Raw genomic sequence first — 17,800 nt, forward strand, 5'->3', positions numbered from 1 at the left:
TTATGGAGCACAAGTAAAGGTGTCCTTCATTATTCTGTTGAATTAGCCACTCCTGTACGCTTGAAATGATGTAAATTAATTTCCTTGAAGGAACTAATAAGCCCATGAATTGAAAGACAGAATCTACGAGTATATCTACTCGGAGACTCCTTGAAATTTTATTGGGATAATGTACCGTTGTAGTTTTATTGCATGCAGTCTTGTTTAGATTGAGATTCATAATCGTGAGCGCTAGTTTCATATCCAGTTCAAATCCACCTCGAAATATCTTCTCTGTTTTCGCTACAGAGGTTCAAAAATTTGCGGTAACTTTGCGTCACCGATGTTTCTGTTTCAGCAGTTTTTTTTGCTTCATAAGGAACTGCATCATGTCCCACATTTCAAACCTAGGCCATACCAAAGTCCATTCTTGCAAATAAAAGAAACATATAGGGCAACGTTGCTTGGGTGCATCGATCAAGCCATGTTTGGTGAAACATTTGCCCATAGAAAAGGCTGCTTGATGCGCATACGCATCAATTAAGGGGGTCATCCCGTGTGAAAGCCATTTTTTTTCGCTTTCTTTAGAAATTTTTTGTGGAGAACTGAATAAAGATACAAATACGGATTGTTCACCATAGATTTATTGAAATATAGAGCAATTTGTATACCCATCTCCAAAAAAAAGTGTTTTTCTCCTGCCACGCTAGAGGACGCTACGATCATCTTAAAGAAAAAAGAAAACGGCATTTTAACGTCAAGATTTAACTACAGTCCGCAAACTAGAATTATTAAAAAAAATTTAATGAATAAAAATAAACTACTGAATGAATCGCAATTACTTTTCGTTTGCGGACCGTAGAAATATGTTCTGAATAAGTCGTGAAAATTTCAAAGAATTTCGTTAGATAAATTTTGGGCTATGGTGGCAGCCGATTTTCAATATGCAGTTCCTAACTGATCATTAATCTGCTATACATAGTCCATAAACCTTAAGTTTCTTGAAGAAACACATGTACAGCCTTGGCTTCAATTCTTCTCCTTTTAGTGAAATCATTCGAACGTCATTCGGACCGATAAATACGAGCTTTATTACGGCGATCAATATAAATATGGCATGTGACCTATTACGGGTTTAACACTATACTTTCCGAATGACTTCGAATATAAAAAAATCACTTTGCGCATATATTCTACACTATATCTAAATATAATTGATGCCAAAAAAAAAGTGAGTGTCATGTGATGAGTCGCCATTCCCGTCAAATGGATACTTCACCTAAAAATGAATCTGTGCATTAAAGGGTAATCGGGTGTGTCGGGTTCGTGGGATCGATTTTTTTGGCAATGGTAATTCCCCGACATTCAAAGTCATTCAGGAAATACAACGTTAAATAGACAACGTTCTGTAGTGTTCCTTGAACACTCGATGACTTTTAAACGCGTTTTTCTCAAAACTATATGTTGAAAATTAAGGGCCACAATGTCGGAAAATTTATTCAGCGAATTTGTTTGAAATTGTAATGACTTATTTTATTTATTTCTACGGCCCGTAAGCTAGAATAATTGCGATGCTGTTTTTGCAAAAAAAGGTTAACAGTTAGTTAGTTCAAGGACTGGTTTACACTCCATAGATTAAAATGCTTTGATTGTTTTGTTGATGATGGGTGGGTAAGTTATCGCATACTTCAGCAATGAGCACCGATTTGCAGGTGAAAAATTCTAAAGTATGTTCAAGATATTAATGAATATGTGGTGAAAATTTGGGGGGGGGGGGGTTTCTTCCGGTTTCCGACCGGTTTTTGTTATATTTTTAGTAGCTTCTTTGGTTAAACCCTGTGAGAAAAGATTTATACCTAGAAAAGATTATTTTTCATGTCGGTTAAGCTGGTTATCCAACTTTAGCCTTTTTTATGTTCAGAACATACGAATGATGTTGGCTCTTTCATCACTCTTTTTTTCCAAGGGTATATTGGAAAAATAAAACCGTAAAATGATTTGCTTTGAGCAAGTTATTTAATTTTCGCACTAATTAGGGAAATAAACTGTTTTCACAGTACAAAAAATAAATATCTTACTATCTAATTATTAAGAATATAAAGTTTCCGTTTCTACAAACCAGTTAGGTTTGTTTTAATCAAAACAGATGGAAAATTAAATATTTTAATATAGCAAATTACAGGCATGTTTGTTAAGTAACTTGAGTATCTAGACTGCCAGTTTAATTTCCTCTTCTGGATATGGCGAAGTAATTAGAAGCCTCTATAAGGGGGATATTTTTTCGATATCTTGTATCTGTTTTCTCCAAATACTTTATAGAACATGATGAACACGTAAGACTATGCTTGGCCAATTTATATTAGCTAGGATTTTGTCACCACCTTGCTGTTCAATATATCAACAATTAAAATAGAAACGCCAACCCACAATTCTGTCATTCTTTCAAACTTCCACCCCAGATCGTAATTCAACGATGATGGAAGACTCTTGCATTAACTGCTTATTGAAAACAGGACTACACCTCCTGTAAGCACATACCCACCACATAAGCATGTTACTCCGTCTCAAATTCAACTTGCTAATGTCGTCGGCCATCTATCTATCTTATAATTTCTAATTGATGGCTACTAGACATCCACTACCATCAAACCACCCTACATCATCCTTCATTGTGCTCCTATTCTATCAAGTTCTGTAAACCATATTCTATATCTTTGCAAATTACATGTATATACGTAGCTCACCCCCTCCGGTCCAAACCTACAATTTTCCATTATAAAATTTATTATGGATGATGACGTTAATTGCGATACGTCTTGTGCAGCAACTGAAAATTATCTTGAAATATTAAGCGCAATAAATTAGCACTATAAATTTTCATTTTCTCTGTATACATGCTCTGCAATATTGATGGTAGTATGTATATGATGGTGACGCTGTAGTTCTTGTATGTACAAATATATAATGTTATCTAGATATTTTCCATATAATTTCTGACGTTATATGAAAATTGTGCACGTAAACGGTTAATGCCACACAGAAGAGCATCAAGCAAAGTCATCAGAAACTTTACTTACTACAGATACTATTAATTTCTTCTTGTTTGCTGTTAGGAGATGAAAAGATATTACAAGCTGTATACTTTGTTATGCAAATAATGCCGTTGCTAAATATTGAAAATAATGTGTAGTCAGCAGTTATTCTTAAGAAGGGTGGTAACCTACTACCTGCGAGGTGTGACGAAGAGGAAACTAAAGATGTTGGAGATAAGTAGGCAGCGCAGCAATCCAGGCAGAAACGAAGGTGGCTGCCTCTAATTGCTACTTTAATTCGATTTAAAAGCATTATTTTACGATTAACGCACTTTGCGAATGAACACAAAAGTTCAACCTAGTATTCCGATTCCAAACAATTTTCTTCATTATTTTACTTTTACAATGGAGGAAAAAAGTGAATTGACTGATGCTTAAAAAGGAAGGAGCTTAAAAAAAAACTAGGAATATTATCTGTGGCGGGTTAGGCTTAAAAGAAGAAGTAATGAAAATTTGGTAAACTGTCCCATTACTCAAATCATGCTGCAACCGAAATATTCAGGATCTGGGGTTTTTCGACTTACATCTATTACTCAAATTGCTTTCTTTGAGTCTGCTTCTTTGTGATGTTACAGCCCGTGCTGTGCCTTTACTTCTCTAATCCAATTCCTCTTAATACTCGTCCTTATTCTTTTTGTTCTTCAATGACTCAACAAACTAAACTGGTTGCTGGACTGTAGGATGATTAGCCTCCGATATTCTTGGCTTAGTGAACATGTTCTCCAGTTTGATAGTGTAAAAATCAACCTTGTCTGCCCTGTCATGAGGACGCATTGTCGGATGTTATCCTATCAGCATAGCTTGGAAATCAAGGAGTCAAAATTGAATTGGATCTTCATAAAGGCCACCAAAAAATGTTTGCTTTACGTGTGTTATACGAAATGGTGTGGTATATGAATATCATTTGGGTCCCTGAAACGATTCTTGTGGCATACTAGAGGAAATCATATTTCGATGAGTTTCTCAAAACTACTGTCCATTCGACAGACAAAGAGTGTCAGGTTCACGATTCACCTTCGGAGAATCAAGGACGTCATAAAATGCTTCCAAATAGCAAAGCGAAATGGACCTTATATCTGCGTAGTTTCATCTAATTTAGATCTATGCCAGAAGATTGACGCAAAAGTCTGCTACATTGAAAGATTGGTACTTAGATGCCATCATTGCACAGAGACAATAAAATAGACGAGGTCAAAAACGAAACATACTTGCTAACAAAACGTATTACCAGTGCTGCCAATATTAAAAAATAAAAGTGTACACGGGAGAACAAAACCTAACAGCCTATAAGAAACTAATTGGTCAAACTTTTACTGCCTGCAGCAAGACTTGGACGACGAATCAGAACAAAAAATAAACAATCAAAGCTATCGAACAGAATTGTCCTCAAGTGAATTTTAGACCCAGTGAAGAGAACACGGAGTTTTGCCCTTTATATACTATTCTCACCAAATTTGAAGAATCAATGCCTCAAAATCAAGGTACGAGTTGAAGGCAAGTGACTGCTAGAGAAACCTTGAAGCAAATAAGGGAATTTCATCGACAACGCGAGCTGTATGTTGCTCGGTTTTCGGAATTGGAAGTGGCAGTCGTTCGGCCGAGAATAGTGAAGACCGAGACTTCAGGAGGTCAAGAACCGGCATTGAAATATAACGCCGTAAAAGAAAAAGAAGATTGCAATTTGCCAATTTGAAAGGTCACCCTTGCTTCAAAAATGGCCGAAATATAAAATTTCACGAAAGAAAAGATGCCTTTTCGAGGTATACCTTTCAAAGAAATACTGGGAGATCTCTTAATGCTTTTCTCTCCATTTCATTTTACGCGAAACTTGCCTACAATTTCATTATTACCATACTTAATGCTGTGGAAGTGATAACGGTGAAACATTCACGACGTAACTGGGATTCAAACATAGGCCCAATGCCACGTTTACCACAGCGCCGACAAGTACTTCCACTCCTTTGACCCTAGGTCATGTACAGAATATGTAAGACACCAGGCATTCTGTGTTATTTTACGTCATGATAGAGCCATGATGAACCTTCCGAAAACCCACCCTAACGTTTATCCTTCGGCCACTTGAGATTTCGACTAGACAATTCAACGAAATTTTCACATTTGCCCAAAGGACAATGGTTGAGGTTATGCTGGCATCTAAGTCGTCTACTATTTCTTGATGCATCGGCTTTTGTTGTTTATTCATGCCATGGTGGATCATACCCATAAAATCACCTGTTTCACTTTAGCCTGCAGTTTTATGACTTATTGTTTGTCTGTTGTATGATTACATCGGAAAATAACCATAATTGCATTCGGTCAAATAACCAAACGCAATCAAATTCCCTGCCATTCTGCCAAGCTTCATTTCCATTCAACATATATGTTGATCCAGCCCATACAATCGTACCTTGCCATTAAATTCACATGAGATGAGACAATGATTTTACATACCAATATACCATTCTTGTCGACATTCACGGGAATTCTTCAGCTCTTGAAATATGGGAGGCCGACCTGGGGTTAAGATAAGCTTTGGCTTCATACATTTATATCTTCTACATGTAGCTGTAGTATCAGAATGCCGTGCTGCGACAACGGCAACATAACGTCAACGTTGTCGACAACGGTAGTAACAATAAAACGCGTATAATTGCTCTGAATAATGTCAACTTATCAGACGCAGATATAGAGGGAGAGAGACGGAGATCTAGATAAATGTTGAAGGAGGTATTTTCAATCGTATAACATGTCCCATCTATCTTTCAACTAAGTCGTTTCTAATCTGCTATTGCTCGAATTGCTGAGTTAAATTTATGTGCATAATATGCTTTTAGTATCAGACATACGACACAGACATGGAGAATAATGGACCAACAGCCGAAATGATACAATGGCTTACATATATATTGTTTGAATTGATCTCTTTCACATTGAATGTATGTAGGAATGTAAATTACCTTTAACAAAATTTTAAGATGCTTGGACAGTGTCAAGGAGATTTATATCCAGAAGATTCGAGCGTATCCAGTTGGTAGCATCTTAAATAATTTGTTGCTGCGTTTCCTATTTTATGGTTCACAAAGTAGATAGGCAAAATCTCTGTCAGCGCAATATGAGCCGTTTTGCATCTCCTAATAAAAGCTATTACTTAAGAATTAATTTGGCTTTCACTGGTGGATTCGAGTTCCCTTCTGGGGAGCGAAAACTAAGCAACAATTTTTCTAATATTGAATAAGAAGAATAAGACACATTAAAATCCTTTTCAAGATTTTCATAGGCCCAGCCCTCTTTTCTATTACGCACTAATGAACCAACTAACTAATTCTTTCTTTTTATCAATTGCAGGGTACTCGTGGTCGTAAATCGGCTGCCGCAGCCGCTGCACTAGCCAACAACAGCTTACGTACCGCTGTTTCACCGCGTCAACCGCAAGCCAAATCAGCTATTAGTCCAGCTCCGGCAACAGCTGTCCCACATCCCTCGCCAAATACAACCAGCGCAGCCAACACAAACATTGGTGGTATCGGGTCAGGTAATACTGGTACATCGGTTGGTAACCAGCAACAACAACAGCAGCAGCAGCAACAACAACAGCAACAAAACCAAGTTGGTCAACAGACCTTACAGTCACAGCAAGCTGCTCAACAACCACAACAAGTTGCACAAGTTCAAACGATGAAGGACCAACCACAACAGCCAATGGTAAGTTGGAATTGAGACTACCCCAAAGTACTTTACAATCAGAATATTGATGTCCCTGTAAGTTGTTTTTTACATAACTCTTTACGATTACTTGAAGAAAGGCTAAAGTTATTGAGAATGACAACCGGTTCTATGTCAATCGTATTGAAGTCGTATTTACGAAACCACATTTGCCAAAATGCGGTACTTCCCTGTGATTTGTATCAAAGAAGACCATGTAATCGCATACTATTTCGCAGGCATAATTTGAAATAAGTATTCGAAAACAGGAAGACGATTAGTCCTTTATTTCTTCTCATTTTTTTTTCTTTAATAATCTAGTGTGTAACCTCTTTGAGAGATACATTCGCCACCACTCTAAATTTCAAACTTCAAAAGTTGAATAATTGGTTCTGTTTGGCATGAAACGAAATCGCCGAACTTGCAATACTACACCATCCTGTGTGGTGTTTTGTTTTCAAAATTGATTCCAGACAGATGACACCGACATACTATCGACACTTCCCATCCTCCCCATCACCCCAATGCCCTGTTATAACATCTAGCCATAATCACTACTCCCACTACCACCGCCTGAGCTTTCTATTTGCGTCATCGAACCGAAAAAAAACTTTTCCGAAAAATCTCTATAATTTCCTTGGATTTCTCTTTAGCTATTTGCTATTAAGGACGAAACGATCATATTTTTTTAGACCGCGCGCAACAGAGAGAAGTGTTTTTCCTGCTCTCTATTCAAACCAATAATGAAGGGAAGAAAGTGTTTAAGCCGTTTTTGTACTTTTAGTAGTGTGGGGTGGCGCACTAAGTCTACAGAATCCTTGAATGTACCGCGCAATCTGGACTAAATTCTGAAATAAGCCGTACACGGAGGAATGGGAGCGAGTTGGGATATGCATCACGTTTTAGGAGAAAACTAATGGAAAAACTTTTCACTGGTCTTTTGTAATAAATTTTACTAGTAGATTCATTTAATTTAATTTTCGTCCTTGCTCACAGCTAGTTTGAGATGCTCGCATTGTATAGAGATGGAAATAGTTTTTGAAGAATTGCGCGGCATTATAATATGCACCTATACTTGTGTTCTTTTTTCTTGCTTTAGCTACAAGCTATTTCCCACAGACTTTAATAATGTTCCCCAAATCTGGCAACAACTTAACTCTATTTGAAGGATACGTCGAACATTTACTAGGTATAAGGATTTACCCTAAATCTTAATAAATTAGGTTGTCAGATTATCCTTTAAGGTTGAAGCTTACGAATCGAATTCAGAATACAACCGCGAATTCTCTCCTTATTTTTATAAAGGTTAAAATGTGAATCCCATTCTTATACATCAATACTAATTTTGAAATATTGTTCTTTTGTTTTTCTGGCTAGCATCTACCATGTATGTTAAAACCTCCCTGGAAATAAATATCCTTCAATCCAAGGACATCTTTATTTCAGAGCTTTATATATTTGGATTACATTCTCCAATATACATACATATCCAAGCTGAGAGTTCGGTTCCAGATTTATTCTGATTGGCCCAGGTGAATTTATCTACACCTTAGGTTATTTTGTCTCCTCTCAACTATAGTCTCAACACATGTTGTGAAATGAAAAAGAAGACGTCATATCAATTTATGAACCGTTTCTAATAATGTATTTTTTTTAATCCTTTCCATGAGGACATATTGTGTTCTACTGGAGGTGGGAAGATCCATTCTCTTGCTATTCAGATAGTTGAGAATCAATGTTGCTCAGGATGGAAGTCACTATAATGACCGAGAAAATTTCCTATTTTCCTTTGTTTCAAATAATCATGAAATGAAATGAGAGTATCTTGATTTGTTTTGGCGTCCCGATGAGCCTACAATTCTCAACTATCCTGTGCCACCTTGATCCTAATAATTTCTCATTCCAAAATGTGGTGTTTTAATCAGATTGATAAAATTTCTTCAATATTCTCTTGGATTGGCGACTGATATTGCCTAGTTTGTCTTTCAAAGATTGCCTTTCTAATACCTAAAAATATTATTCTCCTAAATGTGCCTGTGAATTTCCTCATGATTATTTTCGCTATTTTTTATTTTTATCATTTTAGCCCACTCAGTTTGCGACTCTGGTTATACAATTCCACTAATCTTGTCATTGTCGACATTAGTGGTGCTAAGAGCAGTTGCTATCCCGATAACTTCCCAAGTAACTTTCAGAAAAATATCAATACAACATATTCCCCTTTCCCATTCTTTTTTGGGGTATTGTACTATACCCTTTAGATAATCGCAAATATCCATAGCCGTGACTACGATTGAAATCGGAGGCTTCCAGTCGAGAATCAAAAACTGAAGCCTCGACAATCACATCTTCCTTCGCTTTCCTTTGGCGGGAAACCATATTTTAATATCACCTTAGTATTTATTATCCTGAAGATGCTCATATACTCTATACTAACTTTTCCAAAGTTTTCGATTTCGTTAAGCAAACTCCGGTAGTATGTCTTTGTATGAACTGCCTTGTCTCCTGTTTGAGGTCCTACCTCGGTAAGGCAATTCTATTTCAATAATTGCCTCTCGACTCTTTTTCCCACAGAATTGTGGAGTAGAAGTGTTAACTTTGGAGAAGTCCTGGGAGAAATTTAAAAGCATTTCGGCCAACCAGCATAGTGTATGTTGTAATTGATGCGCTATACACTATTAGCCAGTTTTGTTAAATAAAATCAGCAGAAGATTGCTTAGCTTTTCGATAGATTTTATTCTTTTGCCCTGTATGCCGTATTATTGCACTTAAGAATGGAGCAAATGGTTCCAAAAGTACAGATCAGTAAAGAGCAAGTCGCTACTGGTTTACACTTTTTTCTTTTGTAAAATTGCTCTACTGTACAAAGCCACCTGGAGTCAGAATATCAACTCAGTATTCCGTCAATGGGGTCAGAATAAGTTGGCAATTAATATAAGCAAATATTATTTCTCTAACACTCAATACCTGTTTGCTACTCCGATTGTCAACCTTAAAAAGACCATTATGAATATCTCGGCCTAACAAAAAGCTCTTTGAGACGCCATGGCCAAGTCGATAGGCGTTGAATCTTTCGATTGTATGCTTTGTCTTAGAATATTAGGTCCACAGATCGTCACTGTCCAGTTGCATGAGACCCTTAACAGAAGTTTGTTTGGTTGCATAGGATCTGGGTGGGTTTTACCTTTGCTCGACATTACACTTTCTAGGAACAAAATGAACACTGGTAAATATTTTGAAATACTGAAGAAACTATACCCTCTGGAAATCCATTCAAGTTTTTAATAATTAAATAGCTCTGGAAGGCTTCTTTTTCGACAAATCTTGTTAAATATTTACCTTAGATTCCAGTTTAAATGGCACTCCGCAATCGGTATCAACAAACACCTTAAATTAAAAAAAACTACTGTAGCGTTATTTGCCCTGTTGTCTGCCATAAACGTTATTGTTAGGTAGTCACCAAACACAAAGATACGGTCTCAGAGTTCTGGAAGCAAAGGTATTACTAGGTATTGTTGTATGCTGTAATTTTTTTTTTTTTTATTTTCCTTCCGCATACAATTGTTTCGGAGAACAGTGCCTCATCACAACAACACAACACATGGACATAAATTTCAACTTAAAGGTATTGCTCTGAATTAGTGGTAAAACCCGCTATAATCCGGTTCAAAATCCTGTCGCCTTCAATGGTTCAGTGACAGGCAGCCACGAAAGGCAAAAATCTCGCCTGGAAACTATGGGAGCAAAGATCTTAATCTAAATTAGTGGCAAAACTGCTAGGAAAAAAGTCCAACCCAAAGCAATTCGAAACCAGTGAAAATTATAACTTACAAGGGACAATGATTTGAAATCCCCTCGATCCAAACCAGCTGATCCCGCTACCAAAGGCTCCTGGTCCTTCAATAATTTATCAGTAAAGAAAATGTACTGCGTAAGATCCTTGTCAGTTCTTCATTTGGTTCATACTTGAGTCTTTCTTACTTTTTAGTTAGCTTCCTAGAATTCCTCCTATTCAATTTTGCCTGATGCTCCCCAAGAATTTTATCATTCACATCTAAACAACTATTCCGTTTATTGTAGAATAAATAAATAAATAATAGAACCACAATTCTAATTGCTAATAAGCTCTAATTACGTAGAAACTAACGATTCGTACACATCGGAACATTAATCGGTGCAGGTTGATATTTTCCCAAATTCAAGGACAACTGGTTCCCAATACAAGTTGTATCTGGAAGGTGAATCAAACTGAACTAACTAAAAAAGAAAACATCTTTTTTACTCAGTGAGTTTGTATCTACAAACTATGAAACTTATATCATATTCTAATAGTTTGAGATTAATGAGCGTATTTTTGGATTAACAACGCTTGAAGGGAGAGATAAATATTGAAAAGTAAACGGGAATATGAGAGTTCCATTGAATATTCACTCCCAGAGATGGAGTTGTATCGCTGTTAAAGCAAGGAAAGGACGCTTCTAACAAACTAGATGTAAATATATATGTTTTGGGCAGGAACTAAAAACACTTCAAAGACAGATATTCCCTTTCATCTTATGTCAAACACAAAATATTGTGTATTTTTATTCGACGGAGAAGCAATTTCTTTATTTAAATTTCAAATTTATCATCATCAACATAATCGCGATCAGAAAGTGGAAGAGAATAGTAAAAAAAAAGGTTCCCAAGCAAATATCCTTCCCAACGAAATTATTAAAATTCATCGTTATACTACATTTTTACTTATTCCTGTCGTCATCATCTTTATCTATTTACATTTTCTCTGCTTTGGATTCGATGTGCGACGCCAGCGAATAAACGAAGTGTATTTTTAAATAAGAAACAAAATGAAAGAAAATTAAATTCTAAATTTCCTTCTTTCCTTCTTTTCCCTCATTCCATATTATTGTCATGAATAAATTCTATACACACATCTATCTAAGATATGAAAAGAAAAAAAATTGTGAATAAAATATTATATTTTCTTTTTGCGTCCGTCCTCCTCGACTTCATCATCATCGTATTCCTCTTCTTCCAATTACCAATCATCCACTTTCCCATGAAATAATGTCCTGAATAAAGGCACGCATCCATCCCATCGTAGCTTCAAAGATAACCTTACCCATCCCGTTTTTCACCATGAACTCCCTTAATCTTAAATCTTATCAACTCTCCCGTCAGTTGGGCCTCAGTCTCCACAATCTAACTCCTGTGTGAAATATGCATTGAAGTTGTTTTATGAAAAAAGGAGCTTATTTTGTCTTTTCCTATGGAGGTCGTCACCACCTTGGCGAGAGTGCGCGTCACAGGGTGTGTTTAAGCACTCCACTAGCCTTTTACTCGTTGTATCTCGTCGAAAACGTATCAAGTTGGAAACGTGAACACATATACCCCATGGGTAGTGGCGTCACTTCCCTAACTCTATGGGGGCTCGTACATACCTTCTTCAGTATGTACCGCGAATTCTACACGGAAAGTACGATTGTGGAGATGTAGCCAGGCTGGTCTCCACCACGACAGGGTGCACTTTAAGCGGCAGCGTCCATCGCGACGAAAGCACACCCCAACGATGATGGTGGTGTACGTACCCGGGTAGTCGTATATAGTTGTCGTCTTCCACAAGCTGGCGCATAAGCAATTGCGCACTTTCGATCTCTCTAGACATATAGAGCACGCTGTATCGGACATGTACTGCTCCCCCAAAATATGAGCTGTGGCGGTACCTCCCGTGTACCCATCCATCCACCCGTTCCTGAACTCTTCTTCGTTCATTTGCACAAGAATCTTTATATGTACTGCTGTGGTATGCAAAGAGCACTCTTGTCCGATATGAAATCCTAGACTAAGTGCCGTTCCCTTGAATAGCTCCTTTTTCTTATGGGGGTTGTAATTTTAGAGGATATTGCTAATTATCAATAGTTTCCTTGATTTGAACTACGACTTTTATTTTTGAGAGTTAAAGCTAATATGCTCTTCATTAACTGGACGGAATTAACACAATTCCTTTATTGATAAAAGTTCTGAATTTCGCTATAGATATTTAACAGCTGAAAAGAAAATAAACTTAAGCCAAATTCTGAGTATTTCACGACACAATGGTTTTCTGGTGGAATAATCAATTCTTCCAGTGAAAACAGTGCAGAAACCTTCTTTCGCCATAGTTTCTCCAATAAAGTGGGTACATATGATCCAACCCATATATTCCATTTTGCGATGCTGGGTGGCACCCATGTACTCATGCCAAACGTAGTCATCCATTCCATTTCTTACCCTACTCCCACAATCTTTTCCTATCCACAGAAAACTCATACATATTTACACACATTCCCCCATCTCATTTTTCTTCTTCACCTCACCCTTCTCCGCGAATAAAGGTACATGAGACTTTTCCTCAAAATTCCCTGTAAGATGAGCCTGAAACGCTCACACAGAAAGGGTCTAAAAATGCTGAAACTTTCAGTTTTTCCTGGAATGTGGTTAGACATTTCAAAAGGCCGCTCCTTCTTCGAAATTTGCTATGAATAATATTTTGAAATACCACCACTACAAAATTATTGCTAAACTTGTCAATTTCAACATTTTTGGGTAAGGGATGAACTCACACCCCAGTGGGCTATAGGTACATTCTCAAACCACACTTTGAGCTCCCCGAAAATGTTCCTTTCCGTCGAGGAAATTCAAAGAGCCAACACTATCGTCGTCGTCGTTGCTCCAGCGTACTATGACTCACTTTCACAAGTAACGAAAACACCCCACTTTGTGGAGAGCGTATACCTTCGGGCTCATTCCTATTGTTGGTGGTGGCCACCACCTTCTAATGGGCTCCACATTCCGAACTCACAGCCTCTTTGTCCCTATTCCCTCTCCCTGTGCAGGCATTTTGCTTTCGGTTTAACGTCACGAGGAAAATTAATGAGAAAATTCTATCATATTACGTATATGTGTGCAGTGTTTAATATATGGTTGGGGTAAGGCACAATGTCGAGAGGAGCTGGCAAGGACTGTGTTGAGTAAACTTCTATATTTTCACCATACACCCTTTCTCGTCTATACATTTTGTACTGCGTGCATTTTATACAGATAATAACGGCAAGGTGAATGAAGATTAAAGACTAAGGGGTGGGGGAGAGGCGATGGATGTCTGTGATGTGTGTACCTGATTTGATTAAGGAGAGCGCATAGTAGTGCCCTTCAGTAACCTTTGCGTCTTTTAGCAGGATAAATTGCATTCTAGTCATAAGTCATAGCCCTCTCGGGTTTCCGTAAATAACATCCCCCCGTCTCTGGTCGTTATTTAGACAGAAATTTGTCAAAGTTGTGAAGGATGTTGGTTACGTCTGGGGTCCTTGAATTACTCATCCTTTGAATGAAGCGAGGACGCCACTATCGAAACCATAACCAATCGGTTTCTATTTATCAGGAAAGGTTGGGTTAAAAGTTGCAGAAGAGTGAAATGGTTAAATTGAGCTTGATTGGTAATGAATTGAATTTCGAAATGGGAATTAGACGCTTCCTTAGCAACTTTTTAGTGGAAGTGTGGGAAGTTTTTTCCGTAGAATTTAAACAGAAGAAGGATTCGTTAATATTTTCTATTTTCTGTTAAATGAGCTCTTTTACCTGAGAAGGGATAAATGTCTTCATACAGCATTATATTTTTTTATTACAATTTTCCAAATTCACTAAATCCTTCGACATCTGAAATCCTTTTCTAATTAACTGATTCTCTAATCATACTTAATTGCAAATGTTCCCATATGCAAATACAAGGAAATATGTGGCAAACAAATACACATACCCATTTTATACATGTTGTTCTTGTGGATCTTATTAAAAATTCCATTAAAACGTTTTAATTGCCCCAAGGCTGAAACGGAAATGTTATGCATACTTAAATGCACACAGAGAGAGAATTAAACTCGACTCCACCTCTTCGATTTTAAAAGATGCATAAATGCATACAGTGCACTATGCTAAGTAATAACTAAAAACTCCGCCATAGTTCCGATTTTACTTCTCTTCATAAATTTTTCCATGAAGTATGAATGGTTGCAGTTTGCAAGTAAAACAGTTTGTGCTGAAATTGAATCAGTGAATACTGAAGTATATGAAGTCTACGTAGTCCTTTGTTTTCCGTCTGTTATGAAACTTTGTTTTATTTCGATTACTTTTGCGGTTAACTCCAGGCAACTAGTTGGCTACTGTACACCGAGACCAATATTCATTTGAATCTTTTAGTTCAAACCCTAATATCGGTCAGGATGAACCTCAAATCTTACAAGTCCCAAATAGAACTCATCGTACATTCAATAGAAATACAACTTTGATTTGCGCCAAACCATACAAACAATCCTCTATCCAATGGCTGATCTATGAGAACCAGTGGAGTATACACAAAAATTCGCTTGAATAGTTTCTCTGAAAAATATAAAATTTTAAAATATTTTTTTTTAATTGTTGGGCTAAGTTTTTAATGAAATACAAATCCGTTTCGAAAACTTCTTGATGATAAGAAGTGGAAGGTTAAATTTCTTGAAGTGTGGACGAAGAATCAAACCTCTTACAGCTATTGAACCTTGGAACCCCTAGAGTTGCTTCCAACGGTAATAATCAGACTCTACTATTCGTCGATCGTACAGAAAGTCAATTATAATTTTCGAATCCCTAGCCCTCCGAACTCTTTTGCAAACAATCGCATTTTGGCCTTTATTGGCCGAACCTATTGTTTCATTCGTCACTTCTTGGTAGCCTATTTTATTCAGGCTTCTAGTTATGAATCCGTGTCTGGTGCCCTTCTATGCGACTGAGAAAACTTTTACTTCGGCACCGCTTCTGGAATATCTCCAAACGGTTGTTTTTTGATTAGCTGGAGAAAACTAAGGAATCCATTAAGTTGAAATCTTTGGAAAGCCAAATCTACCATCCTGAACCACGCCCATCCTGCGCTATTGCAGAAATTTCTACCTAATTTTTCAACTCCCTCTCTCTCCATTTTTTCCATGTTGAATGTAGTATATCCACATTTTTTTACGTTCTATTTGGTAGATAAGGATTTACTTTGCTAAGTCTGCCCAATCAAGCACCCCTTGCATCTTCCAACTTAACCTACTATTGGTTCTTCTTTAAATCCTCCTAATTTATTTATTACTCGCTTTGGCCAGAATATCACGACTATAATTCTTAAACAAAAAACGTTTATGTTGAAGATTGATTGCGAATACGTAGTCTGCCTCAAATTGACAGTCGCACAAAATTACCATTTTCTCGACAGATTATGCCTGGAGCTTTCTCTCAGACTGATTAAGAATATATTCAATACCAAATCTCAAATAAATATTCAAATTTGTTTGTTGAATGGAATGAAATTGAAATCTAACGCTAAATCGAAAATGGATACGCATAATAAACGCAGACATGAAATGTTTGTATTCGAAACTTTGCCCTGCTTAATTACCTAGTTGGATGAATGGCGTCCTTTTAAGTATGAGAATTGTGTGAATGGTGTGGTTCTTCACTGAAAAGAAAAGTCAACTCTCATGCAGATATCTGCGAAATTGCAAGAATATGCCTTCAGAACTAGCTAGGCTGCTTTATTATGATAGAAGCAGCTAAGATAATAGCGTGCATAGAATAGGTAACATTTCAGTTTGCATTGGTCCTCCTTCCTCTCGTTGGCTCTGTTATCATAGACGGGCTTGAAGTTGATAAAAAAATTCAACTGATACCCATATTTCGATAGCTCTTCTATCGCTTGCTACAGATTTGATATACCTAGATTGAAACTTGTTTGATATGGGGCGATTCTGGGTGTGTAGGACTATCCTACTTGCTCCTCCTCGAATTTTTAGCATACATTCATTGGTTGGCTTTGGCAATCTACAGATTCGTTTTAATCGCATCATTATTAAACAGTGAAAGATTGTGAGATGTGAATAAAGAGACAGTATTTTTTCTAAACTGCCAGGTTCCTAGAGATCCCTTTCTTGATCATTAACACAATCATCATTATTATGTTGTCTACCCCACTCTGTCCCAAATTCTGACACTTTCTGCATCATCACTCACCCTGAAGCTTCTTTGCGAATTTAATTGACATATGTCACCTTAAGTATTTCCTGATGTCGTCATCATCGTCAAGGTCTTGTCCTTGAAAACATTACTCTAATCGTCCCGATCCTTGAGTTCTGTCAATTCTTCAATTCAGGTAGTAATACATTGTCCTCTTCCACTGAATCTGCCCAGCTCTAGGTTTTCTACTGGTCCTTCGTATCTGAAAATCGTCCATACGTTGCCGCAGCCAGTCAATTGTAAATTTTGCAGTGTGTTAATCCTCCTCTCTATTATTCTGCTAAAACAGTCATCTCGAAAATATTCAGCGATTTTTCAAGAAATCTATGTTTCACAGTCATTGCACAAGCCGGGTCTTACTATCGATTTGTATAGTCGGAATTTTGTGCAACAATATGAATTTTGTGTTGACTGGCAGTTTTATTAGGACGGGCCTTAGTGTTACTTTAAATAGGAAACGATACAATCCGCCCCTTGATTTATGCCGACATTTGTCTCAAATGCTTCTGTCAGGTTGCTTTTAATTCTGATCTGAGTTGTTGAATACACCAGTTTTGCTTAGATTCCCAAATCAAGCATTATTCTGCACAGTACTTTTCGAATACGCAATGCCATTCCGTGTCCTTTAGACTCTTTATTTGCTCTTCCTGTATTTAGTCTTCTTACTCGGGACCTTTGAAAGGTCACCAATGTGAAGCGTTTTATATCTGAAACAGACCAGCATTGAAGGAAATCCAAAAGGCCTTACTTCAGACAACAGCGCAAGACAAGACAAGGAGGCAAACGCAGGACAAAGAAGAAGAAAGATACATGCCCCCATTACCCTCGATGGAAGGAATTAGCCTGTATGCCCATCGATCCTCCCTTGGACGATCCTATTATTTTTGCCAGCTAGGTATTTCTAGATGTCTCCCAGTCAGACTTCTTTGTCTGCGATAAAGGGGAGATGGGTTTCACGTTAT

General features: G+C 37.3%; 1 protein-coding gene across 1 annotated transcript in view; it reads left to right on the forward strand.

Moving 5' to 3' along the window:
• Positions 1–17,800, forward strand: part of LOC119649277 (DNA N6-methyl adenine demethylase) — a 394,633-nt gene that overhangs the window by 357,230 nt on the left and 19,603 nt on the right. The window contains exon 5 of the mRNA XM_038051364.1: positions 6,417–6,773. Within this exon, the coding sequence (XP_037907292.1) occupies positions 6,417–6,773 (357 nt within the window). The remainder of the gene's footprint in view (positions 1–6,416; positions 6,774–17,800) is intronic.

Source organism: Hermetia illucens, chromosome 2, assembly GCF_905115235.1.
Source record: "Hermetia illucens chromosome 2, iHerIll2.2.curated.20191125, whole genome shotgun sequence".
Lineage (NCBI taxonomy): Eukaryota > Metazoa > Arthropoda > Insecta > Diptera > Stratiomyidae > Hermetia > Hermetia illucens.